The 20,718-nt window shown below is 37.1% G+C and overlaps 1 protein-coding gene across 1 annotated transcript in view; it reads left to right on the plus strand.

Annotated features, from left to right (window-relative positions):
• DNAH12 (dynein axonemal heavy chain 12) overlaps positions 1–20,718 on the plus strand; it is a 305,069-nt gene that overhangs the window by 200,668 nt on the left and 83,683 nt on the right. The window contains exons 44-51 of the mRNA XM_053600535.1: positions 8,591–8,752; positions 10,348–10,542; positions 13,807–13,940; positions 16,126–16,288; positions 17,326–17,406; positions 17,787–17,963; positions 18,881–19,012; positions 20,188–20,277. Of these exons, the coding sequence (XP_053456510.1) occupies positions 8,591–8,752; positions 10,348–10,542; positions 13,807–13,940; positions 16,126–16,288; positions 17,326–17,406; positions 17,787–17,963; positions 18,881–19,012; positions 20,188–20,277 (1,134 nt within the window). The remainder of the gene's footprint in view (positions 1–8,590; positions 8,753–10,347; positions 10,543–13,806; positions 13,941–16,125; positions 16,289–17,325; positions 17,407–17,786; positions 17,964–18,880; positions 19,013–20,187; positions 20,278–20,718) is intronic.

The following is a 20,718-nucleotide window of genomic DNA, read 5'->3' on the forward strand; positions in this document are numbered from 1 at the left end:
AGGCTTCTGGGTTTGTGAGCCGTGTCACCGGTGGCCTCCTCTGGTTGCCCAGGGAGACAGGGGGTGTGGCCTCAGAATATCCAGAAGTGAGCGTTCTGCCGTTAAAGAAAAAACGGCTGTTGATCTACCTCCAGGGAACTGCTGCTCTGGTGTGGGCACTCAGGCGACCCTTTTCTCCTCTGTCCCGCGCCCCAGAGTCAGCACTGAGCGGCTGCAGTTTGTGCTGGGTCCACACCCCTCAAGAGATCCCCCAAGAATCAGAACTCTTGGGGGATGGGCCCCCAGACCCGGATTGGGAGTAGGGCGGGGGAAAGCTAGAGTTTCATTCAGTTTCACGCAATACTACGGTCCGGGGAGGGCTCCTGCACTGCACCGCAGGGAAGTGCCGCCAAGGCTTGATTTCCCCTCAGCGGAGTGCCCTCTCCTTGCTCACGTGTCCCAGAGTCAGCGCTGACCTGACGCAGCTCAGGCACTGTGCACTCCCCTCGAGAAATCACCCAAGGAGCCGAACTCCTGGGGGATAGGCCCTCAGACCCCGAGTGAGAGTAGGGGTTCTCAGCTCTCAGCGGGTAGGCCAGAGTCTTATTCAGTCTTGGGCCCCGCATGCCCGGGGAGGGTTGGTGCACTGCACCGCAGGGAAGTGCCGCGAGGCGTGACTCCCCCTCAGCCCGGTGCCCTCTCCTCACTCGGCGCGCCTCAGAGTCAATGCTGACCAGTCGCAACTCGGGGACTGTCCACTCCCCTTGAGAAATCACCCAAGGATCCGAAGTCCTGTGGGACAGGCCTCCAGACCTCAGTGGGCGGGAGGGGAGCGCCGGGGATTCAGGGTTGCCGGCAAAGGATTCCCAAAGTTTTATTCAGCCCTATGTCCGGCAGGAGAACACCACGGCACCCCAGTAGGGGAGGTAGGTCCAGTTTTTAGAAGGTCTCTCCCGTGGAGTGTAGTGGGAGGGGCTTTAATTTCTGCCCGCTTGTTCAATTATGGGGCTACAGAGCCGGTCTCATGGGGGAGGGGGACTCCCGTCCGCTTGGTGGTGGATTTTGTACCTTTTGTTTGCGTCCTTCTGATCACAACTTGCCTCAGCGGTGTTGATGTGCGTTCTTCAGCCTTCTCTCTTGGTGAGGCTCAAGTCCACCAGGATACTTACTAAATTCCTGTCCCTTAACTCTCCTTCTGGACGGGAGCCTTTGTTGAAAGCTGGCTTCAGTCCGCCATCTTGTCTCCCCTCCCCGGCAATTTCCTTCTTAATCTCATCTCTGACCCAGCTATCATTCAGCATAAGGTTATTTAATTTCCTTGTTTTTGTATAAGTATGCAGATTCCTGTTGTTACTGAGTTCAACTTATATTCCATGGTGGTCCAAGAAGATGCAAGGAATAATTTCTATTCCTTTATGTTTACTGAGGTTAGACTTGTGACCTAAGATGTGATCGATATTGGAGTATGTTCTGTGGGTTGCAGAGGATAGGGGAGGTGCGGGGTAGGAAGTGTCAAGATCAAAGAAAGCGAGTCCTTCAGCCTCTCATGCTAGTTTCCCTCACTGACTTTTAAATACAGTGAAGTACATGGCAATAAGGTAAATATGTTTGTTTATATTGTATTTTTCTACCTATTTTGATATAACATTAGTATGATTAGATACAATACGTTTTATAAAACTAGATTCCCTAGTTTTAATGGTAGAAAATTATTTCTTGCTGGTAGTTCTCCACAGCTGAGACTTCAACTCAGAGTAACTGTTTCACTAGGGTTGAACAGAGACCAGCTGAAAACAAGACAGAACCGCTTAGCCCCACAACACCAAACAGGTCCCCAGTTTCTCAGGCCATAGCACTATACGGGTCCTCGACAAAGCTCCAGGGGAAAAATCAAATGGTGTAAAACAATCATAGGGTGGAATCCACGGAACAACTTTGGTAGCATGAATAACCAGAATAGATCAACCCCCACAAGGAAAGATATGGCAGATGTAACTGAAGATCCCATTCATAAACAGGTGGCCGAGATGTCAGAAATCGAATTCAGATTTTGGATCGCAAACAAGATTCATAAAACGGAGGAAAAAATGGAATTAGAAATTTGAGCAGCAATTCAAAAGTTGGAATTAGAAATTCGAGGAGAAATTCAAAAGTTGTCTCAAGAATTTAACAAATTTAAAGACAAAATCACCAAAGATTTTGATGCACTGAAGCAAGAATTTGCAGCCCTCAAAGAAAAATTCTACTGAAAAATACAGTAGAATCCCTCAGTAATAGAGTGGAGCAAGCAGAAGAAAGAATTTATGACATTGAAGACAAAGCCTTTGAGCACTCCAAAACTATCAAAGTGGAAGAGAAATGGAGAGCAAAAAAGGATCATTGTCACAGAGAGCTCAGGAATAATTTGAAGAAGGCTAATATCCACCTCATTGGAATCTCTGAAACTGATGAAGTGGCCTCACAAGGCACAGAGGCCCATCTACATGAAGTTATGATAGAGAATTTTCCAGACATGCCAAGAGATTCTGAAATTCAGATAGCAGACAGTTTCGGAACCTCAGCATAACTCAATCCGAATAAGACATCTCTCAGGCATATCATAATTAACTTCACTAAAGTTAATATGAAGGAGAAAATTCTCAAAGCAGATAGACGTAGAAATCCATTACCTACAAAGGGAAGAATATTAGATTGACTGCAGATCTCTCTGCTGAAACTTTTCAAGCCAGAAGAGGGTGGTCATCAACTTTTAATCTCCTAAAGCAAAATAACTTTCAACCCCGGGTCCTGTATTCAGCTAAACTGAGTTTCATTTATGATGGAGAAATTAAATACTTTAATGACATTCATATGTTGACGAAATTTGCCATAACCAAACCAGCTCTTCAGGATATTCTCAGATCTATCCTCCATACTGACCAGCCCAATCCTCTACCACAAAAGTAAACTCACTCAGAAACTTTTGATCAAACTCCAACTTCCACAGTGGCGAAAGGATTAAAAATGTCCACTGGACTTTAGAAAAACTTGATACCCCAAATTTTACCAGACTTATCAATATTCTCCATTAATGTGAATGGCTTAAATTGTCCTCTAAAGAGGCACAGGTTAGCTGACTGGATACAAAAACTCAGGCCAGATATTTGCTGCATACAAGAGTCACATCTTACCTTAAAAGACAAATATAGACTCAGGGATGGTCATCCATATGTCAGGGAAATGGCAATCAGAAAAAAGCAGGTGTTGCAATTTTATTTGCAGATAAAATAGGCTTTAAACCAACAAAAGTAAGGAAGGATAAGAATGGTCACTTCATATTTGTTAAGTGTAATACTCAATATGATGAAATTTCAATTATTAATATCGATGCACCCAATCAGAATGCACCTCAATTTATAAGAGAAACTCTAACAGACTTGACCAACTTGATTTCCTCTAGCTCTATAATAGTTGGAAATTTCAACACTCCTTTGGCAGTGTTGGAACCATCCTCCAATAAGAATCTGAGAAAAGAAATTTTAGATTTAAACCTAACCATCCAAAATTTGGATTTAGCAGACATGTACAGAACATTTCATCCCAAAAAAACTGAATACACATACTTCTCTTCAGCCCACGGAACATACCGAAAAATCGATCACATCTTAGGTCACAAGACAAACCTCAGTAAATTTAAAGGAATAGAAATGATTCCTTGCGTCTTCTCGGACCACCATGGAAGAAAAGTTGAGCTCAGTAACAACAGGAATCTGCATACTCATACAAAAACATGGAAGTTAAATAACCTTATGCTAAATGATAGCTGTGTCAGAGATGAGATTAAGAAGGAAATTGCCAAATTTTTGGAAATAATGACAATGAAGACACGAATTATCAGAACAGCTGGGATACACAAAGGCAGTCCTAAGGTTTCCCCAAGAGGGAAGGTTATAGCACTGCAAGCCTTCCTCAAGCGCATGGAAAGAGAGGTAGTTAAAAACTTAATTGGACATCTCAAGCAACTGGAAAAGGAAGAATATTTCAACCCCAAACCCAGGAGAAGAAAAGAAATAAACAAAATCAGAGCAGAATTAAATGAAATTGAAAACAAAAGAATTATACAACAGATCAATAAATCAAAAAGTTGATTTTTTGAAAAGGTCAATAAAATAGGTAAACCTTTGGCTAACCTAATCAGGAAAAAAAGAGTAAAATCTCTAATCTCATCAATCAGAAACGACAAAGATAAAATAACAACAGACTCCTCAGAAATTCAAATAATCCTCAATGAATATTACAAGAAACTTTACTCTCAGAAATATGAAAATATGAAGGAAATTAACCAATACTTGGAAGCATGTCACCTTCCAAAACTTAGCCAGAATCAAGTGGAAATGTTGAACAGGCCCATATCAAGTTCTGAAATAGCATCAACCATACAAAACCTCTCTAAAAAGAAAAGCCTAGGACCAGATGGCTTCACGTCAGAATTCTACCAAACCTTTAAAGACGAATTGGTACCTATATTACTCAACCTGTTCCAAAATGTAGAAAAAGAAGGAAGACTACCCAACACCTTCTATGAAGCAAACATCACCCTGATCCCCAAACCAGGAAAAGACCCAATAAGAAAAGAAAATTATAGACCAATATCACTAATGAATATAGATGCAAAAATATTCAACAAGATCCTAACACACAGAATCCAGTAACACATCAAACAGATTATACATAATGACTAAGTCAGTTTTATCCCAGAGTCTCAAGGCTGGTTCAATATACGTAAATCTATAAGTTTAATTCAGCACATAAACAAATTAAAAAAAATACCATAGGATTCTCTCAATTGATGCAGAAAAAGCTTTTGATAATATCCAGCATCCCTTCATGATCAGAACACTTATGAAAATTGGTATAGAAGAGACATTTCTTAAACTGATAGAGGCCATCTTCAGCAAACCCACAGCCAATATCGTATTGAATGGAGTTAAATTGAAATAATTTCCACTCAGATCAGGAACCAGACAAGGCTGCCCATTGTCTCCACTGCTTTTTAACATTGTAGTGGAAGTTTTAGCCTCTGCAATTAGGGAAGAAAAGGTGATCAAGGCTATCCGTATAGGGTCAGAAGAGCTCAAACTTTCGCTCTTCAAAGATGATATGATTGTATATCTGGAAAACACCAGGAATTCTACTACAAAACTCTTAGAAGTGATCAAGGAATACAGCAGCGTCTCAGGTTACAAAATCAACATTCATAAATCGGTAGCCTTTATATATACCAAAAATAGTCAAGCTGAAAAAACAGTTAAGGACTCTATTCCATTCACAGTAGTGCCAAAGAAGATGAAATATTTGGGAGTTTATCTAACAAAGGATGTGAAAGATCTCTATAAAGAAACCTATGACACTCTAAGAAAAGAAAGAGCTGAAAATGTTAACAAATGGAAAAACGTACCATGCTCATGGCTGGGAAGAATCAACATTGTTAAAACGTCCATACTACTGAAAGCAATATACCCTTTTAATGCAATTCCTATTAAAGCTCCAATGTCATACTTTAAAGATCTTGAAAAAATAATACTTCGTTTTATATGGAATCAGAAAAAACCTCAAATAGCCAAGACATTACTTAGAAATAAAAACAAAGCAAGAGGAATCACGCTACTGGACCTCAGACTATACTATAAATCGATTGTGATCAAAACAGCATGGTACTAGCACAAAAACAGAGAAGTAGATGTCTGGAACAGAATAGAGAACCAAGAGATGAGTCCAGCTACTTACCGTTATTTGATCTTTGACAAGCCAATTAAAAACATTCAGTGGGGAAAAGATTCCCTATTTAACAAACGGTGCTGGGTGAACTGGCTGGCAACCTGTAGAAGACAAAAACTGGACCCACACCTTTCACCATTAACTAAGATAGACTCTCACTGGATTAAAGATTTAAACTTAAGACTTGAAACTATAAAAATACTAGAAGAAAAAAAAATACTAGAAGGGAGTGCAGGGAAAACCCTTGAAGAAATCGGTCTGGGCGAGTATTTTATGAGGAGGAGCCCCCGGGCAATCGAAGCAGCTTCAAAAATACACTACTGGGACCTGATCAAACTAAAAAGCTTCTGCATAGCCATGAACACAGTAAGTAAAGCAAGCAAACAGCCCTCAGAATGGGAGAAAGTATTTGCAGGTTATGTCTCTGACAAAGGTTTAATAACCAGAATCCACAGAGAACTCAAACGTATTAGCAAGAAAAGAACAAGTGATCCCATTGCAGGCTGGGCAAGGGACTTGAAGAGAAACTTCTCTGAAGAAGACAGGCGCACAGCCTACAGACATATGAAAAAATGCTCATCATCTTTAATCATCAGAGAAATGCAAATCAAAACTACTTTGATGTGGCGCCTGTGGCTCAAGGAGTAGGGCGCCGGTCCCATATGCCGGAGGTGGTGGGTTCAAACCCAGCCCCGGTCAAAAAACCACACACAAAAAAAAATATATATATATATATATATATATATTAAAAAAAAAAAAAACTACTTTGAGATATCATCTGACTCCAGTAAGATTAGCCCATATCACAAAATCCCAAGACCAGAGATGTTGGTGTGGATGTGGAGAAAAGGGAACACTTCTACACTGCTGGTGGGAATGCAAATTAATACATTCCTTTTGGAAAGATGTTTGAAGAACACTTAGAGATCTAAAAATAGACCTACCATTCAATCCTATAATTCCTCTACTAGGCATATACCCAGAAGACCAAAAATCACATCATAACAAAGATATTTGTACCAGAATGTTTGTTGCAGCCCAATTCATAATTGCTAAGTCATGGAAAAAGCACAAGTGCCCATTGATGCACGAATGGATTAATAAATTGTGGTATATGTACACCATGGAATATTATGCAGCCTTAAAGAAAGATGGAGACTTTACCTCTTTCATGTTTACATGGATGGAGCTGGAACATATTCTTCTTAGTAAAGTATCTCAAGAATGGAAGAGAAAGTATCCAATGTACACAGCCCTACTATGAAACAAATTTATGGCTTTCACATAAAAGCTATAACCCTGTTATAACCCAAGAATAGGGGGAAGGGGAAAAGGGAGGGGAGGGAGGGGGGAGGTAGCGGAGGGAGGGTGATTGGTGGGATTACACTTGCGGTGCATCTTACAAGGGTATATGTGAAACTTAGTAAATGTAGAATGTAAATGTCTTAACACAATAACTAAGAAAATGCCAGGAAGGCTATGTTAACCAGTGTGATGAAAATGTGTCAAATGGTCTATAAAACCAGTGTGTGCTGCCCCATGATCTCATTAATGTACACAGCTATGATTTAATAAAAAAAATAAAAATAAAAACAAATAACAATGCAAAAAAAAAAAAAAGAAAATTATTTCTAAGAACAAAACATCCTAATAGCCTATATATTGAAAGATGACTTTAAGAGGAAAAGGGTATATTTTTATATAATATAAAAATTCATATATATAGCATGAAAACATTAATTACAGTTCATATTTAATATTTAAAAAATATAATTTTGCAATATAGGTAGTAATTTATTTTCAAAAATAACTTGCAGAGGGTGTAACACTATTTTCATTGTGAACTATATCTAGTTTTTGTTAACAGATGTTTAATGACTCACTTTCCAGGGTCAGGGGTTGGGAAGACCTCTGATTTGTAGTATTTGCCAATTTTTATGGTTTAAAAATTCTCACCAGGGATGACTTGAAACTACCAACATGATGTCACTGAAAACAGTTGGAAAGAGATTGTGTAGAACATGCTTACATGGAATTGTACTGTACTACTGAATCTACTATAGATAGATTCAATAGATTTAAATGATTTGTAAACCATACGTAATAGTAAATATAATAAAATAGGACATGACAGATTTATATATTTATTACCTTTATTTCTAATATGGCTATATTTTTATGTAATTGTAAGTTTATATAAATTAATTTTGAATCTTGGCTTTGTTTAATAACCTGCCAGAAGTTCCTGAAATTTTAACAGTCATTTGTAACAAGTTTATACAAGTCAGCTCTAACACACTACTGAGCCTGTAACTTTGTATTAGTAGAAAATTTTAGTTGATCTTGATCCAAAAATCCCAGCTCAAACTGGTATAAGCAAAAAAAGGAGTTACTGGCTTCTAAGACTAAAGTATCTAACGTATGTATAGGTAGATAGGCTTTTGACATAGCTGACTTTAGGGATTCAGATTATGTCCTCAGTAATTACTCTTCCTATTTCTCCATTTGGCTTTCTTTTTCAGCAGGCTTGTTCCATGAGGACACAAGTAATTTAGATTGCTGGCTTTATGTAATCCATCTCAGAATGACAAGGATTCTTTCTGTTTTCAAGTCCATCTCAGTCCCTGAAATAAGACTATAATTGGGGTCTGCTTAAATCACAACTTCCTCTGAATCAGGAGTTGGGGAAACTCTGACCTGTTTGGGTCTCCTTCCCAGGCAGACAGCCCCACCAGAAGCGGGGAGAGGTAATACCCTAAAAGCAATGTTGTGTCACCAAAAGAAGTGTAATAGGAGGGAAAGCAAAACCACCAAGTGTTGGTTATTCTGCTTATAAGTATATTTTTATTTTAAGTCTCTGTTAAGGAATGCGGGCATGAAGGGCCAGAAGACAGTCTTTCTAATCACAGACACTCAGATTAAAGAAGAAGCTTTTCTAGAGGATATCGACAATGTACTAAATACTGGAGAAGTGCCCAACATTTTTGCAGCAGATGAAAAACAAGAAGTGATGGAGGTAAATGCTTTTAGGGGAGTGCTGGCCTCAGCACAGGAATTTTCTTATCTTGAAACCTTTTCTCTGTTCTATAGTACAAATATAGTTTGTACAGATGATTTTTATAATTAAAAATTTTGGATATATTAGTTTAACACATAATTTTTGGTGAATTTTAAGTTGCTTGTACTAAAATTGTAAGACAAAATTTTTATTTTATAATTTCTATATACATAATAATGGTAGTTTGTTTCAACCATTTCATGTTTTTTATCATGTTTTATAAGGGTTTAGAGATTTTAAAATCATCTCTTAAGGTTACGTTGATATTAAAAAAAATGACTGTAATGCTACTTGATTAGCCTTACCACTGGTTAGTAAGTTTCTCAAGTCTTAAAACTGCTTGTTTTACAGTTTTGACATACCTGAAAGCCAGGCTTTGTGATTTAATTTAAAAAAATACCTTTTGAAATGCTCACTGCTGTCAGATGTCTCATACTTCCGAGACCCTTTTCTGAGACCTTCCCACACAAGATCTCTGCTAGTAATTCCCCCTTTCTCATCACCATAACTGCTTTTACCCACAAAATAACAATACTCTTATAATTCTCAACCTCCAGTGATAGCATTAGGAGTGAAATGGACTTACCCTGGTACTTGAGGGACTCTCTTTTTCTGTTCTGTGGAATGGGAGCACAGATAATTGTTCCTCCTACATAGGATTGTTGTGAGGTCTAAGAATCAAACAAAATAAAGCACTTACATGGTGTCATGCACTTAAAAAATCCTCAATAAATGGTGTGATACCAGTTCATGGCCTGTGGTGGGGAAGGTAAAAAGAACAAATACTCAACAAGTACTTTGCTTTAATCTGGGATATGATAGGGATGTGGCCAACCTACTGACTGATGGTGATTCATAGGAAAAATACATCCTCTATACTGCCATCAAAGGAATAGTTGTTACCTTTGGGAATGAGATTTCCTAAGCTTTGCTAGACTTTCCTGCTTGCTTTAGTGATTATCTATCTTTTCTCTCCATCACCTTGCTATCAATACTAAACTTTTCCATTGTTCCAGTATTTCTTTTTTATATTTGCATGTTTCATATACAACTATTTTTTTTTAATTTAACAAAGAGGATCATATTCTACATACTATTACACAACTTGTTTTATTTTCATGTATTTTATTTTGCTGATCTTCCCATACCACATACATAAATTATTTTTAACAGTTATATAAAATTGTAATGTATGAATGTTTTACATTTTTAAGCAGCTCGTTACTGATGGGCACTTTAGTTGCTTCCATTTTTTTTCTAATAAAAATAAAGTCGAATTATAGTCCTGTACATATATCTTGAAGAACTTTTGTGATTATCTTTGTAGGGTAAATTGGGGGCACATATTTGTTAAGTTATAGAATTATGGAGTTAGAAGAGGTTTTCTAAATATAAACTATGTCAAAGCCTTTCTGTTGTTATAAAAAGAAAATTTAAAAGATATTTACAGGGAGTAATAAAGCTTCTTTGTATTCTAATATCAGCTAATATCATTATCAGCTCACCTATTTTTATTTATGTGGTTTTTATTAATATTTTCTGATATTCCCTAGGGTGTCCGCCCAGTAGCTCAGGCTGGCAATAAACATGGTGAACTCAGTCCCTTAGCCCTGTTTGCTTTCTTTGTGAATCACTGTAAAGATAATCTTCATGTTGTAGTGGCCTTTAGCCCCATTGGAGATGCCTTTCGAAATCGCTTGAGACAGTTTCCATCCCTCATCAATTGCTGTACCATTGACTGGTTTCAGGTTTGTAGTTTTTGAGGGGGGTGGGCAACTAACTCTTTTCAAATTTTACTGGATTACTATTTAAACTCCATTTATATACATTGATCAAGTGTTTATTGATCACTCACTGTAACGACAGCCGTAATCCTCAGTACCAGGGACTGAGAAGACTACATGATCCCCACAGGGAGCTTACATTCTGGACTGGAAAGACAGAAAAGGCAATCAGTAGTCACAGCTACATAAAAGAGACATAATGTTGGGATGCAAAAGGCACACATATGAAGACAGTGAATTTTTGAGGTATAATGATTAATTAAATACATAAAGAGATTAGGAACCACTAGGAGATTTATATATAAAGAAATTTATTAGAAGAATTTATTAATTTATTGCAAGAAACTTATTATGAGGAACTGCATAATTATGGAACCTGACAAGTCCCAAAATCTGCAGTTGGCAGCTGGATACTCAGGATAAATCAGTGATGGAATTATAGTCTGAAGGCTCCCCAGACCCAGGAAGAACCTATTCTGTTCAAGTCTGAAGGCAGGAAAAAACTCAATATTCCAGTTTGAAAGCAATCAGACAAGAGAAATATTCCCTTATTTGGGGAGGAGGATCGGCATTTTTTATTCTATTGAGGCCATCAACTGATTGCATGAAGCCCACTGACATTAGCAAAGACAATCTGCTTTACTCAACCTATCAATTTAAATGTTAAACTTGTGCAAAAACATCCTCATAGAATTATCCAGAATAATGTTTAACCAAACATCTGGGCATTTCATGGCCCAGTCAAGTTGACTGATAAAATTAATGATCACAAGAGAATAGTATGTGCAAAGATAGAAGGTTGAAGAGAGCGGCTCATTTGGGCAAATGCAAATAGTTTAGTATAGCTGGGGAGCTTTGAAGAAAAGGTTTTTATCTACTATGAAAAGAGTTATATGGTAGGGAAAGGGCCTTTACTGTCTCTCAACCTTGTTGCTTCAGGGCATGATGCTCATAGCTACAGTGGCCTCTTGTCACCATGAGGTGACGCCCAAGGATGAAGTAAAGTGCACTGAGAATGGTGGAGCAGAAAGTGGAAAGAACCTGGATCCTGGATGACATATTTAAGCTTCTAAATTAAGCATCCTGGAAATACCCTACTTCTAGAAGTCCTTTTATATAAGATTATACATTCCTCTTTTTTTGGAAAATGCAGTATGAGTAGTTTTCTGTCACTTTAGCCACAAATATGCTAACTTCTACAGATGATATTAAAGCTGTATAATTAGTAGCATCACTAAAAATGAAACACCCAGAACACAACAATAAGCCTCTATGACATTTTAGTACATACACTGGCAGTATGTACTTAAAACTTTTTTTTTTACTAATGGGGCACTTGATCAAAAAAGTCTGACATTTATTAAAATGGAGGGCTAGACAATAAAATGTTGGTATTAAATGTGTATAGTCTACAATGGAAAAATTACAAGCATCTTTTTGAAAATAAAGGAAAACTGGGAAAATACTCTAATGAGCAAGTAAAGATTAGTTACTCATTTAACATAAATTATTTCATTAAGTAAATATTTCAAATATGTGTAGGCAAGTGCTATTTGGGCATTCAAAATAGAGTAGTGAGAAAAAGTCCTTGCTTTCACAGATTTAACATTTTATTTTATTTTTTAAATTTTAGACAAGGTCTCACTTTGTCACCCTGGGTGGAGTGCTGTGGTATAATAGCTCACAGCAACCTCAAACTCTTGGGCTCAGGCAATCCTCTTGCCTTAACCTCTTGAGCTGAGACTATAGGCACCAACCACAATACCTGGCTATTTTTTAGAGATGGGGTCTCGCTCTTGTTCAGGCAGGTCTCAAACTGCTGGCTCAAGCAATCCACCTGCCTCAGCCTCCCAGAGTGCTAGGATTATAGGCGTGAGCCACCATGCCTGGCCAGATTTAATATTTTAGTTAAGGGGTAGGAGGAAGTTTTACAATAAACAAATGAATATGTAATATGTCACATATTGGTAAGTGCTAAGAAGAAAACTCAGTGTAAGGGACAAAGTAAGGAGAGAAGGAATACTGTTTGAGAAAGAGGGCTCTGGGAAAACTTTCCAGATAAGTTGGCATTCAAGCAGCAATATGAAGGAATGGCCTATCTGGAAGTCTGAGAGAAGAAGGCTGTAGTCAGAGGGAACGCCAAGTCCGAAGGCCCAGAATATGCTTGGCATGTTCCAGGAAAAGTAGAGGAACAATTTCATTGAGATAGAAAAGGGTGGCTAAGAAGCAAGTTTGTGGGGGAAGAACATCAAACGTTCAGCTTTAGCTATTATAACAGAAATTGTGATGGTCTGCTATAACAGAAACCCAAATTAAACATATAGAATTTTTTGCCTCTCATATGGAAAAAATCTGAAGGTAAGCAGAGTGGAGCTTTTGTGGCTTAACAAAGTTATTAGGATCCCAAGTTCTTTCTGCTTTACTAACCTTGGCATGCGATTTCCATCCTTGATGTCAACTTATGGTCTAAGGTGGCTGCTGGCATGCTAGTGTTCACAACTGTGTTCCAAGCAGGAAGATTGAAAGTTGGACAAAAAGGATACCTACCAGCTCTGTGTGCCCTCTAAAGAGCCTTCCCTGAAGTCCCCACCCAACAACTGCTTAGATGTCATTAGCCGTTCTAAATTACAGGGGAGTCTAAGAAGTGTACTCTTTTAGCTGGGTATTTTGCTGTCTGGAATAAAATTAGAGACCTAATGAAGAAGGGACTAAAAAATACTGGCAGGGCAACTAGCAGATTCTGACACGGTCGTGTTAAATTTGGGATGCCTACCAGACATCCAGATGGAAGAGTTGGGAAAGCACTGTAATATATTTTCGATGGGTAAAATATTATTGACCCTTTCTTTATATATCATATTATCCTTATTTTTAATTTTAATGTATAAAAATATTTATTAGGCCTAATGTATAAAAATATTAATTAAGCTGGTGAGACATAGATACCTCCAAAGTGTCTGTTTTACCTCTGTTCATCTCTGATATCCCCATTTCAAAGACAGATAAATCTAATTCATCATGGTATATTGCCTATCTATGAAAGACCTAATAAATATTGTGTCCTCAGTTCCCCTAATTTTATTTTCCCTGTTAGGGTTTAATTTTTCTCAAGCCCCAGCTTTTCTCTTATAGGAAGTCATGTGACTTACTTATTATTATATATTAACTTATGTAGCTGGAGTGAGACCAGCCATCTTAAATTTATATTTTTCTTTTTCTTACTTTTAGCCATGGCCTGAAGATGCTCTTGAACTTGTAGCTGTGAAATTCTTAGAAACATTGGAGCTTACTGAGGTTGAACGACGAGAAATAGTTCCAGTCTGTAAACACTTTCACACCTCTATTATGGATCTTTCGGAAAGGTTAATATTAATACATTTAAAAATGACAAGGTTGCCTTGAATTTTAAAGCATCTCTTTTTATGAAAGTCCAAATTTTTAATATACGTTCTATGTCTTCTAAACCTTTCTGATCATTTAATTAGTTAAGACCTTCAGTCTGCAAGACATAGAAAGCTACTTGATCTAGCTTTAACAAAAGGGGGGGATTCATTATAAAGATACAAAGGTGTCTCACAAAGCTTAAGGGAAAGAATATGGCTGGATCTCTCAAGTGGCTGGAGTGAGCCATTGGAAACCCAGAAAAGCTTTTTCTGTTTCTCATCTCCGCTTCTCTCTAGGTATCCATTTTCTTCTTTCCCTTTGTAGAATGTATTTTTTTTTTTAATTTCCCAGTGCATTTAGAGAAGACTGGCTGCCCCTTAGTTCTCAAGTTGGCTTCTTGCAGTCACTATAGGTAGTAATTAATTGGCTGTTTCTACCTTGTGATTCCACATTTATTCTAAAATGTGATTACCTCATTTATGTCAAGTGTCCAACCCTCGTTTGAGCAGGTATGGTTAGGGTGCCAAGTTTCATATGAGTTCTGACAATAAAGTTTACAAACTCATCCTAGGAAGAAGTGCTACATGCCTCGTTGCTGGATATCAATCACCACAGTCACCTTTGAAGTACTCACCTTGGGAAGCTATGCACTGATGCCAGCACCTTGTCTATCCTTCAAAGCAATTTTGGAACTCTGTTTCTAGAACGGCCATCACAGATGTTGTCATATCACTCTTGATGTCTTAAATGTCATCAAAATGTCTTCTTTTCAGTATTTCCTTTATCTTTGGGTAAAGAAAACAGTCACTAGGGGCCAGATCAAGTGAGAAGTGAGGAAGGAGGGTGTTCCAATGCAGTTATTTGTTTACTGGCTAAAAACTCCCTCACAGACAGTGCTGTGTGAGCTGGTGTGTTGTCATGATGCAAGAGCCACATCTTTCTCATGCCAGGATTTTCAGTTAAGATTTTCCTGCTTCTCTATCAATGTTTACTTGGGCTGCTATGATTCTCATAGTCAGTCAACAATTTTGATGCACAATTCAACATTTTTTTGCAGTATTTCTGTCAGTTCTGCTTATTACTGTTCACCCAGATCGCTCTTTATCAGTGATGCTCTCCTTCTCTCGTAAAACATTTAATCCATTTGTACACTGCTGTTTTCTTCATGGCATTATCCCCATCAACTTGGACTAACATGTCCCTGATTTCACTTCCACTCTTGCCAAGTTTAACAAGAAATGTATTGTTTATTTTTTGCTCTTATTCAAATACTGACATTATTATGAGGGGCACACAAAAATATGCAACAGTAATGAATGCCACTCAGCAAGACACTGCCACAAGCTGATACCAACACAGCTGTGAGACACTGACGTACCGCTATTATGAAGCCTTATCAAGCTATTTTTACAGTGCTGCCAATATAAGTGCATGGTGGCAAGTTCATGAATTTGTTAGATCTGTTGAGTCACTGAATAGAAGTTCTCAGAGAATGGAAGGTGATTGGACTTTTAGATACCTCCAATGTATCTGTTTTATCTTTGTTCATCTCTGAGATCCTCATTTCAAAGATGGATACATTTAAGTGCTCATGGTATATTGCCTATCCACAGTCATACAGCTTGCCAGCATGATTGGCTTAAGCAGTGTCACCAGGCAGTGTTTTTTTCTATTTACCATGAAAAAAACATCATTATTTCCCTTGTTTCCATGTATATGTTTAATAGTCTCATATTCTGGCCATATCCTAGTTAGCCAACATGATATACTTGTGCAAGGAGTGAGGTTTGCTATCTTATCTGCAATCCCTTTTCCTACTAGACTTGCCTAGCTTAGACAATATCTTAGGTCCCTTACAAAATTAGATCCTCCTGGATTATGAAACATGTAAAAAAAGCCTATTATCTGTCTTGTTATAGTTCACCTTTTATAGACATCTTTGTTGAATTGTGCTTTTTAAATATATCATTGCTATTTTTATTTTAGACAAGAAATTAGAATGTAGTCATGTATAGAATTCTAGTCTTGTAACATTCAAGTATTCAGCAGCTTCTGTGTAAAATTTAACCTTTAGTCTTAATTATTTTGTTAGTGGTATGTTAAATTTAATTCTTTGTGACGTATATTACTTAGAGTGAGATATGTTATCTGTTTCTATTTCAGATTCTTACAGGAATTAGGACGACATAACTATGTTACTGCTACTTCTTATCTTGAACTCATTGGCTCATTTCGACAGCTTTTGACTAAGAAGCGACAAGCTGTTATGGAAGCAAAGCAACGATATGTCAATGGGCTTGACAAATTAGCTTTTGCTGAGTCTCAGGTAAACTGGATGAGCTACTTAGAATGGCATTATATACTGGGAAATATAAGAAATAATAACAAGAGCTACAGTGCATTGATAACATGTGTGGTATATGCAGGCTCCATGTGTGTACTTCACACATATGTTTCTGCAGTTATTCCTCATGGCAACTCCATGAGGTAGACCAGCGGTCCTCAAACTGTGGCCCGTGGGCCACATGAGGCGGTGTGATTGTGTTTGTTCCTGTTTTGTTTTTTTACTTCAAAATAAGATATGTGCAGTGTGCATAGGAATTTGTTTATAGTTTCTTTTTTAAAGTATAGTCCAGCCCTCCAAAGGTCTGAGGCACACAGAATTGAACCCCTGTTTAAAAAGTTTGAGGGCGCCTTTCATGATCTTCGCTTTACAGATGATTACAGTAGGTTTTAGAGACATTCAGTAAGTTTCCCAAACCACATAGACCCCAAAACACGCTGTTTTATTTTTAATTAGAGTTTAGCACTTGAAGATTGTAGCATTGATTATAATAGCTGGATAAATATAAGATTTGAGGGTTTTTTTTTTTGTTGTTGTTGTTTTTGCATTTTAGCTGGGGCCGGGTTTGAACCCACCACCCTCGGTATGGGTTCCCCGGCACCCTACTCACTGAGCCACAGGCACTGCCCAGATTCGAGGGTTTTTTAATGAGTCAAATTCTAGTAATACTTACTAGTGTTAGTTCAATATAAGTAATAGAGATTTGGTTGACTCATCTTTGCATTGTAAACCATGACATAGTATAATAGGAATACCAAGCTACTGCCTTCCTTTCTATTGCCATTTCTTCATGGCGACTACATTTTCCCACTGCCCTTTCATATACTCAAAGAAGATGAAGTCTTGTGAAGAAAATTTGGCCACACTCTCCTGTTTTTGTTTATTATGCAAAGAACTAGAAGAAAAAGTTAAGATTTTTCTGCCCTGATACTTCATGATACATTTAAATTTTTATTTTCTGTGTTTGATTTCTGTATTAATTATAGCAGTAGAAACTTAATGACAAACTATTTTTTTAGGTTGGCGAAATGCAATTGGAGCTTGTTCAATTACAGCCCAAATTGGAGGAAGCTAAAATTGAAAATGCACGTATGATGCAGGTAAAGTATCCTGAATATTTTTTATTAATGTCAAGGGACAATTGAAATATGTAAAACTGGCTTTAAAGATAAGCCTTAATTTTTGCCACTATAGTTTAAAAACTTTATCCTTTTCTATTGACTGGCTATCTCTTTAGGTCTCTTGTGAGTTCTATTGGTTATGAAGGAAGGTGTTAAACTTATTTCCAAATTAGGTCACATGTATTTGCATTTCTCCTCCTTTTGTTTTAGACCCCTGTCCTTCAAAATGATATATTGGATTCCATCGTTTTCAAATATTCTTTATCTCCAAAATTTAGAAAACAATAGGATGTTTGAGAAATTGTCTCTCTCTCTTTTTTTTTTTTTTGTCTCTCTTTTTTCTTTTTTTTTTTTTCTAGGTTATTGAGATAGAATCTGCCCAAGTGGAAGCAAAAAGAAAGTATGTGAAATTTGATGAAGTGTTTGCCAGTGTGAAGGCTGATGAAGCCCAAGCTCTGAAAAATGAGTGTGAAAGTGACCTAGCTGAGGCAATTCCAGCCTTGGAAGCAGCTCTGTCTGCACTGGATACACTTAAGGCAAGTGTTTGAATTAGCTGCCTGTATTTCATCAACAAAGGGAAACCATGCACAGGAACTTGGTTAATTAGGCATGGTTCTATGTCAGTGGGTGGTATTATATTATTTTTGTTCAGTCTAATGAAACAACTTCTTAATAATTTTTTGATATATTGTAATTTTTATTTTTTTACTTTTATATATAATTTGCAATTTGCATTTTGGATATTCCAGTGGGAATAGGATGAATAAACTCCAAGAGGCCAAAGTGGTTCTGTACGTGGACCTAGAGGTATATGTTAAACAGAGTGTGGAACCTTCTGCAGCCTCTGGAACACACATCCACAGAAAAACTTAAAGGTTATTTCCAATAGTGTAGTTGGTGGCTCAGGATATTCAGATTCCATTTTTTGCCCTTTTCCAAGTCAATATCTTAACTTTCAAATCAATATCTCCACCTTGGGTAATTCAGCATCTCACAGGAGCAAACTCTCTATCGCATTTTCAGTTACATTGTCCTTGTAGTTATGAGATAAAAGATTATTTTAGGGCGTGTATAGAAACTTCCTAGATTCTCACTGTGCTGTGAACCAGAAATTTAAAACCCTGAGCTTATTATCTTCTTTCTGTATGTTCTCTGGTACATTTAAAAGTCATATGCTACCTCATGACCTTTCTTCATACTCTCCTTAGAGGTTTTCATGCAGTAGCCACTTAGTTTGGTAAAGACTTGTTTTTAAGAAGCATTGCATTCTAGGAGACCATGAACATTAATTTAACTGTCTTATCACTGTGTTCCCCAAACAATTGGAAACCTTTAGTCTTAATCTATGCTAAATTCTCTTTTGCTAATTAAGTATGCAAAGTTAAAAACAATTCAAATAAAAAGGAATGCTTTTATGACAATGTCCTGTTTTGAGGTTTTTGTTTTTATTTAGCCAGCAGACATTACAATTGTGAAATCAATGAAGAATCCTCCATCTGGTGTTAAACTAGTTATGGCTGCTATTTGTGTCATGAAAGATATAAAACCGGAAAAAATTTCAGATCCGTCAGGGACTGGAGGCAAGGTAATAACTGGACATAGATTTAGGTCATATTCACGAATGTATAGAATTTGTCCAGCAACAATTATTATAGTAGATATCAACAGTACCCAATTCAGGGAAGAAAAACTGTTTTCTAGGTTGAATGGGTTCAGAATAAACTATGGAAAACACTATCTATATGTATTTTAGGGTAAAGCTAAGGCAGTATAGTGTCAGAAATATGTGGTTCCAAAGTTAATGCGAGGATTAGATAATACTTATGTACAAAGCTCACAATAAATGTTAGCTGTTATTATAATTATTATTTGTATCCTTTAAAAAAGAAGGCATAGTATCTATCCTAACCTAAATTTACAGACTTATTGTCTTTTCAGGTTTTTACAATGCCTGGGTTTGAATTCCTGAATTGAAGAATTAATTTGGGGGTCTTTGGCCCTTCTATCCATTGAGATAACAAAGAAAATAAGTAAACTCTTACCTTATCAAGTTATTCTTTTTTTTTTATTATTATTATTTTTGTTTGTTTTTGGCCGGGGCTGGGTTTGAACCCGCCATCTCTGGAATATGGGACCGGCACCCTACTCCTTGAGCCACAGGCACCGCCAAGTTATTCTTATTTACACACACACCCCTATCAAATTCCTGGAAGTAAGAAAAAGAATGTTCAGGTAGTTTTTCAGCATCTTTTACCAGCATGAGTGACCATGCTTTTCCCTGTAACTAGCAGAGCAACATGTAATCTTTGGCTTTCTGCTTTCTCTTCTTTATATTTCACATGGAAAGCCTAGGTAGATAAGATGTTGGCTTTAAGAAAAACGTTTCTTGTTTGAAAGTGTCAAAGAATAAGAAGGATAAAACTTGAAGTAATAAAAATTTATTTTCTTATTTGAGATTGTTTTGGTATTTATGAAATTTGCTTAAATTTTCAAAAGAAATAATCATATAATTTTCTTTGCAATGTTCAATTTTTATTATAACAAATCCAAACTATAAGTTCATGTGCATATTTAAAATACTTTTTATATTTAACATGTTCTTGGGCAGAGGAGCCTTCATTTCCTAGGAGATGTAAGTTGATATTTTGAAAGTATGTGAACATTTTCTCTGGATAATATATCTGAAACTTCAAGAAGAAAATGTTTACATCAAACACCTTTAATTGTTCATTAATAAATTTTCATAAATTTTATTGATAGATATTAGATTACTGGGGACCTAGCAAGAAACTTCTGGGAGATATGAATTTCTTAAGAGATTTGAGAGAATACGACAAGGATAACATTCCTGTGAGTTGCACTGGATTTTTTTCTATAAATGTACTTTGCTAAGATATATAAGATCTTTAACATGATGCAGTGTTTTATAAACATAAAGAGATAATTGATTTTTAGGTTTAAGATAATTAATAAAGAGATACTACCTTTATTAATGGCTATGTTTTGAATTCTTATGGTACGTAAAATCTCACCTCTCTCAGATAATTAGAAAGTTATTTAAGAGGATGGGAGCAGTGGCTTATACTTATAATCCCAGCACTTTGGGTGGCTGAGGCGGAAGGATTACTTGAGTACAGGAGTTCAAGACCAGACTGAGAAACATAGTGAGAACTTTTCTTGACAAAATATTTTTTAAAATTTTGCCAAGCATGGTGGTGTGCACCCGTAGTCCCTGCTACTCAAGAGGCTGAGACAGGAGGATCACTTGAGCACAGGAATTTGAGGTTGCAG

Source organism: Nycticebus coucang, chromosome 8, assembly GCF_027406575.1.
Source record: "Nycticebus coucang isolate mNycCou1 chromosome 8, mNycCou1.pri, whole genome shotgun sequence".
Lineage (NCBI taxonomy): Eukaryota > Metazoa > Chordata > Mammalia > Primates > Lorisidae > Nycticebus > Nycticebus coucang.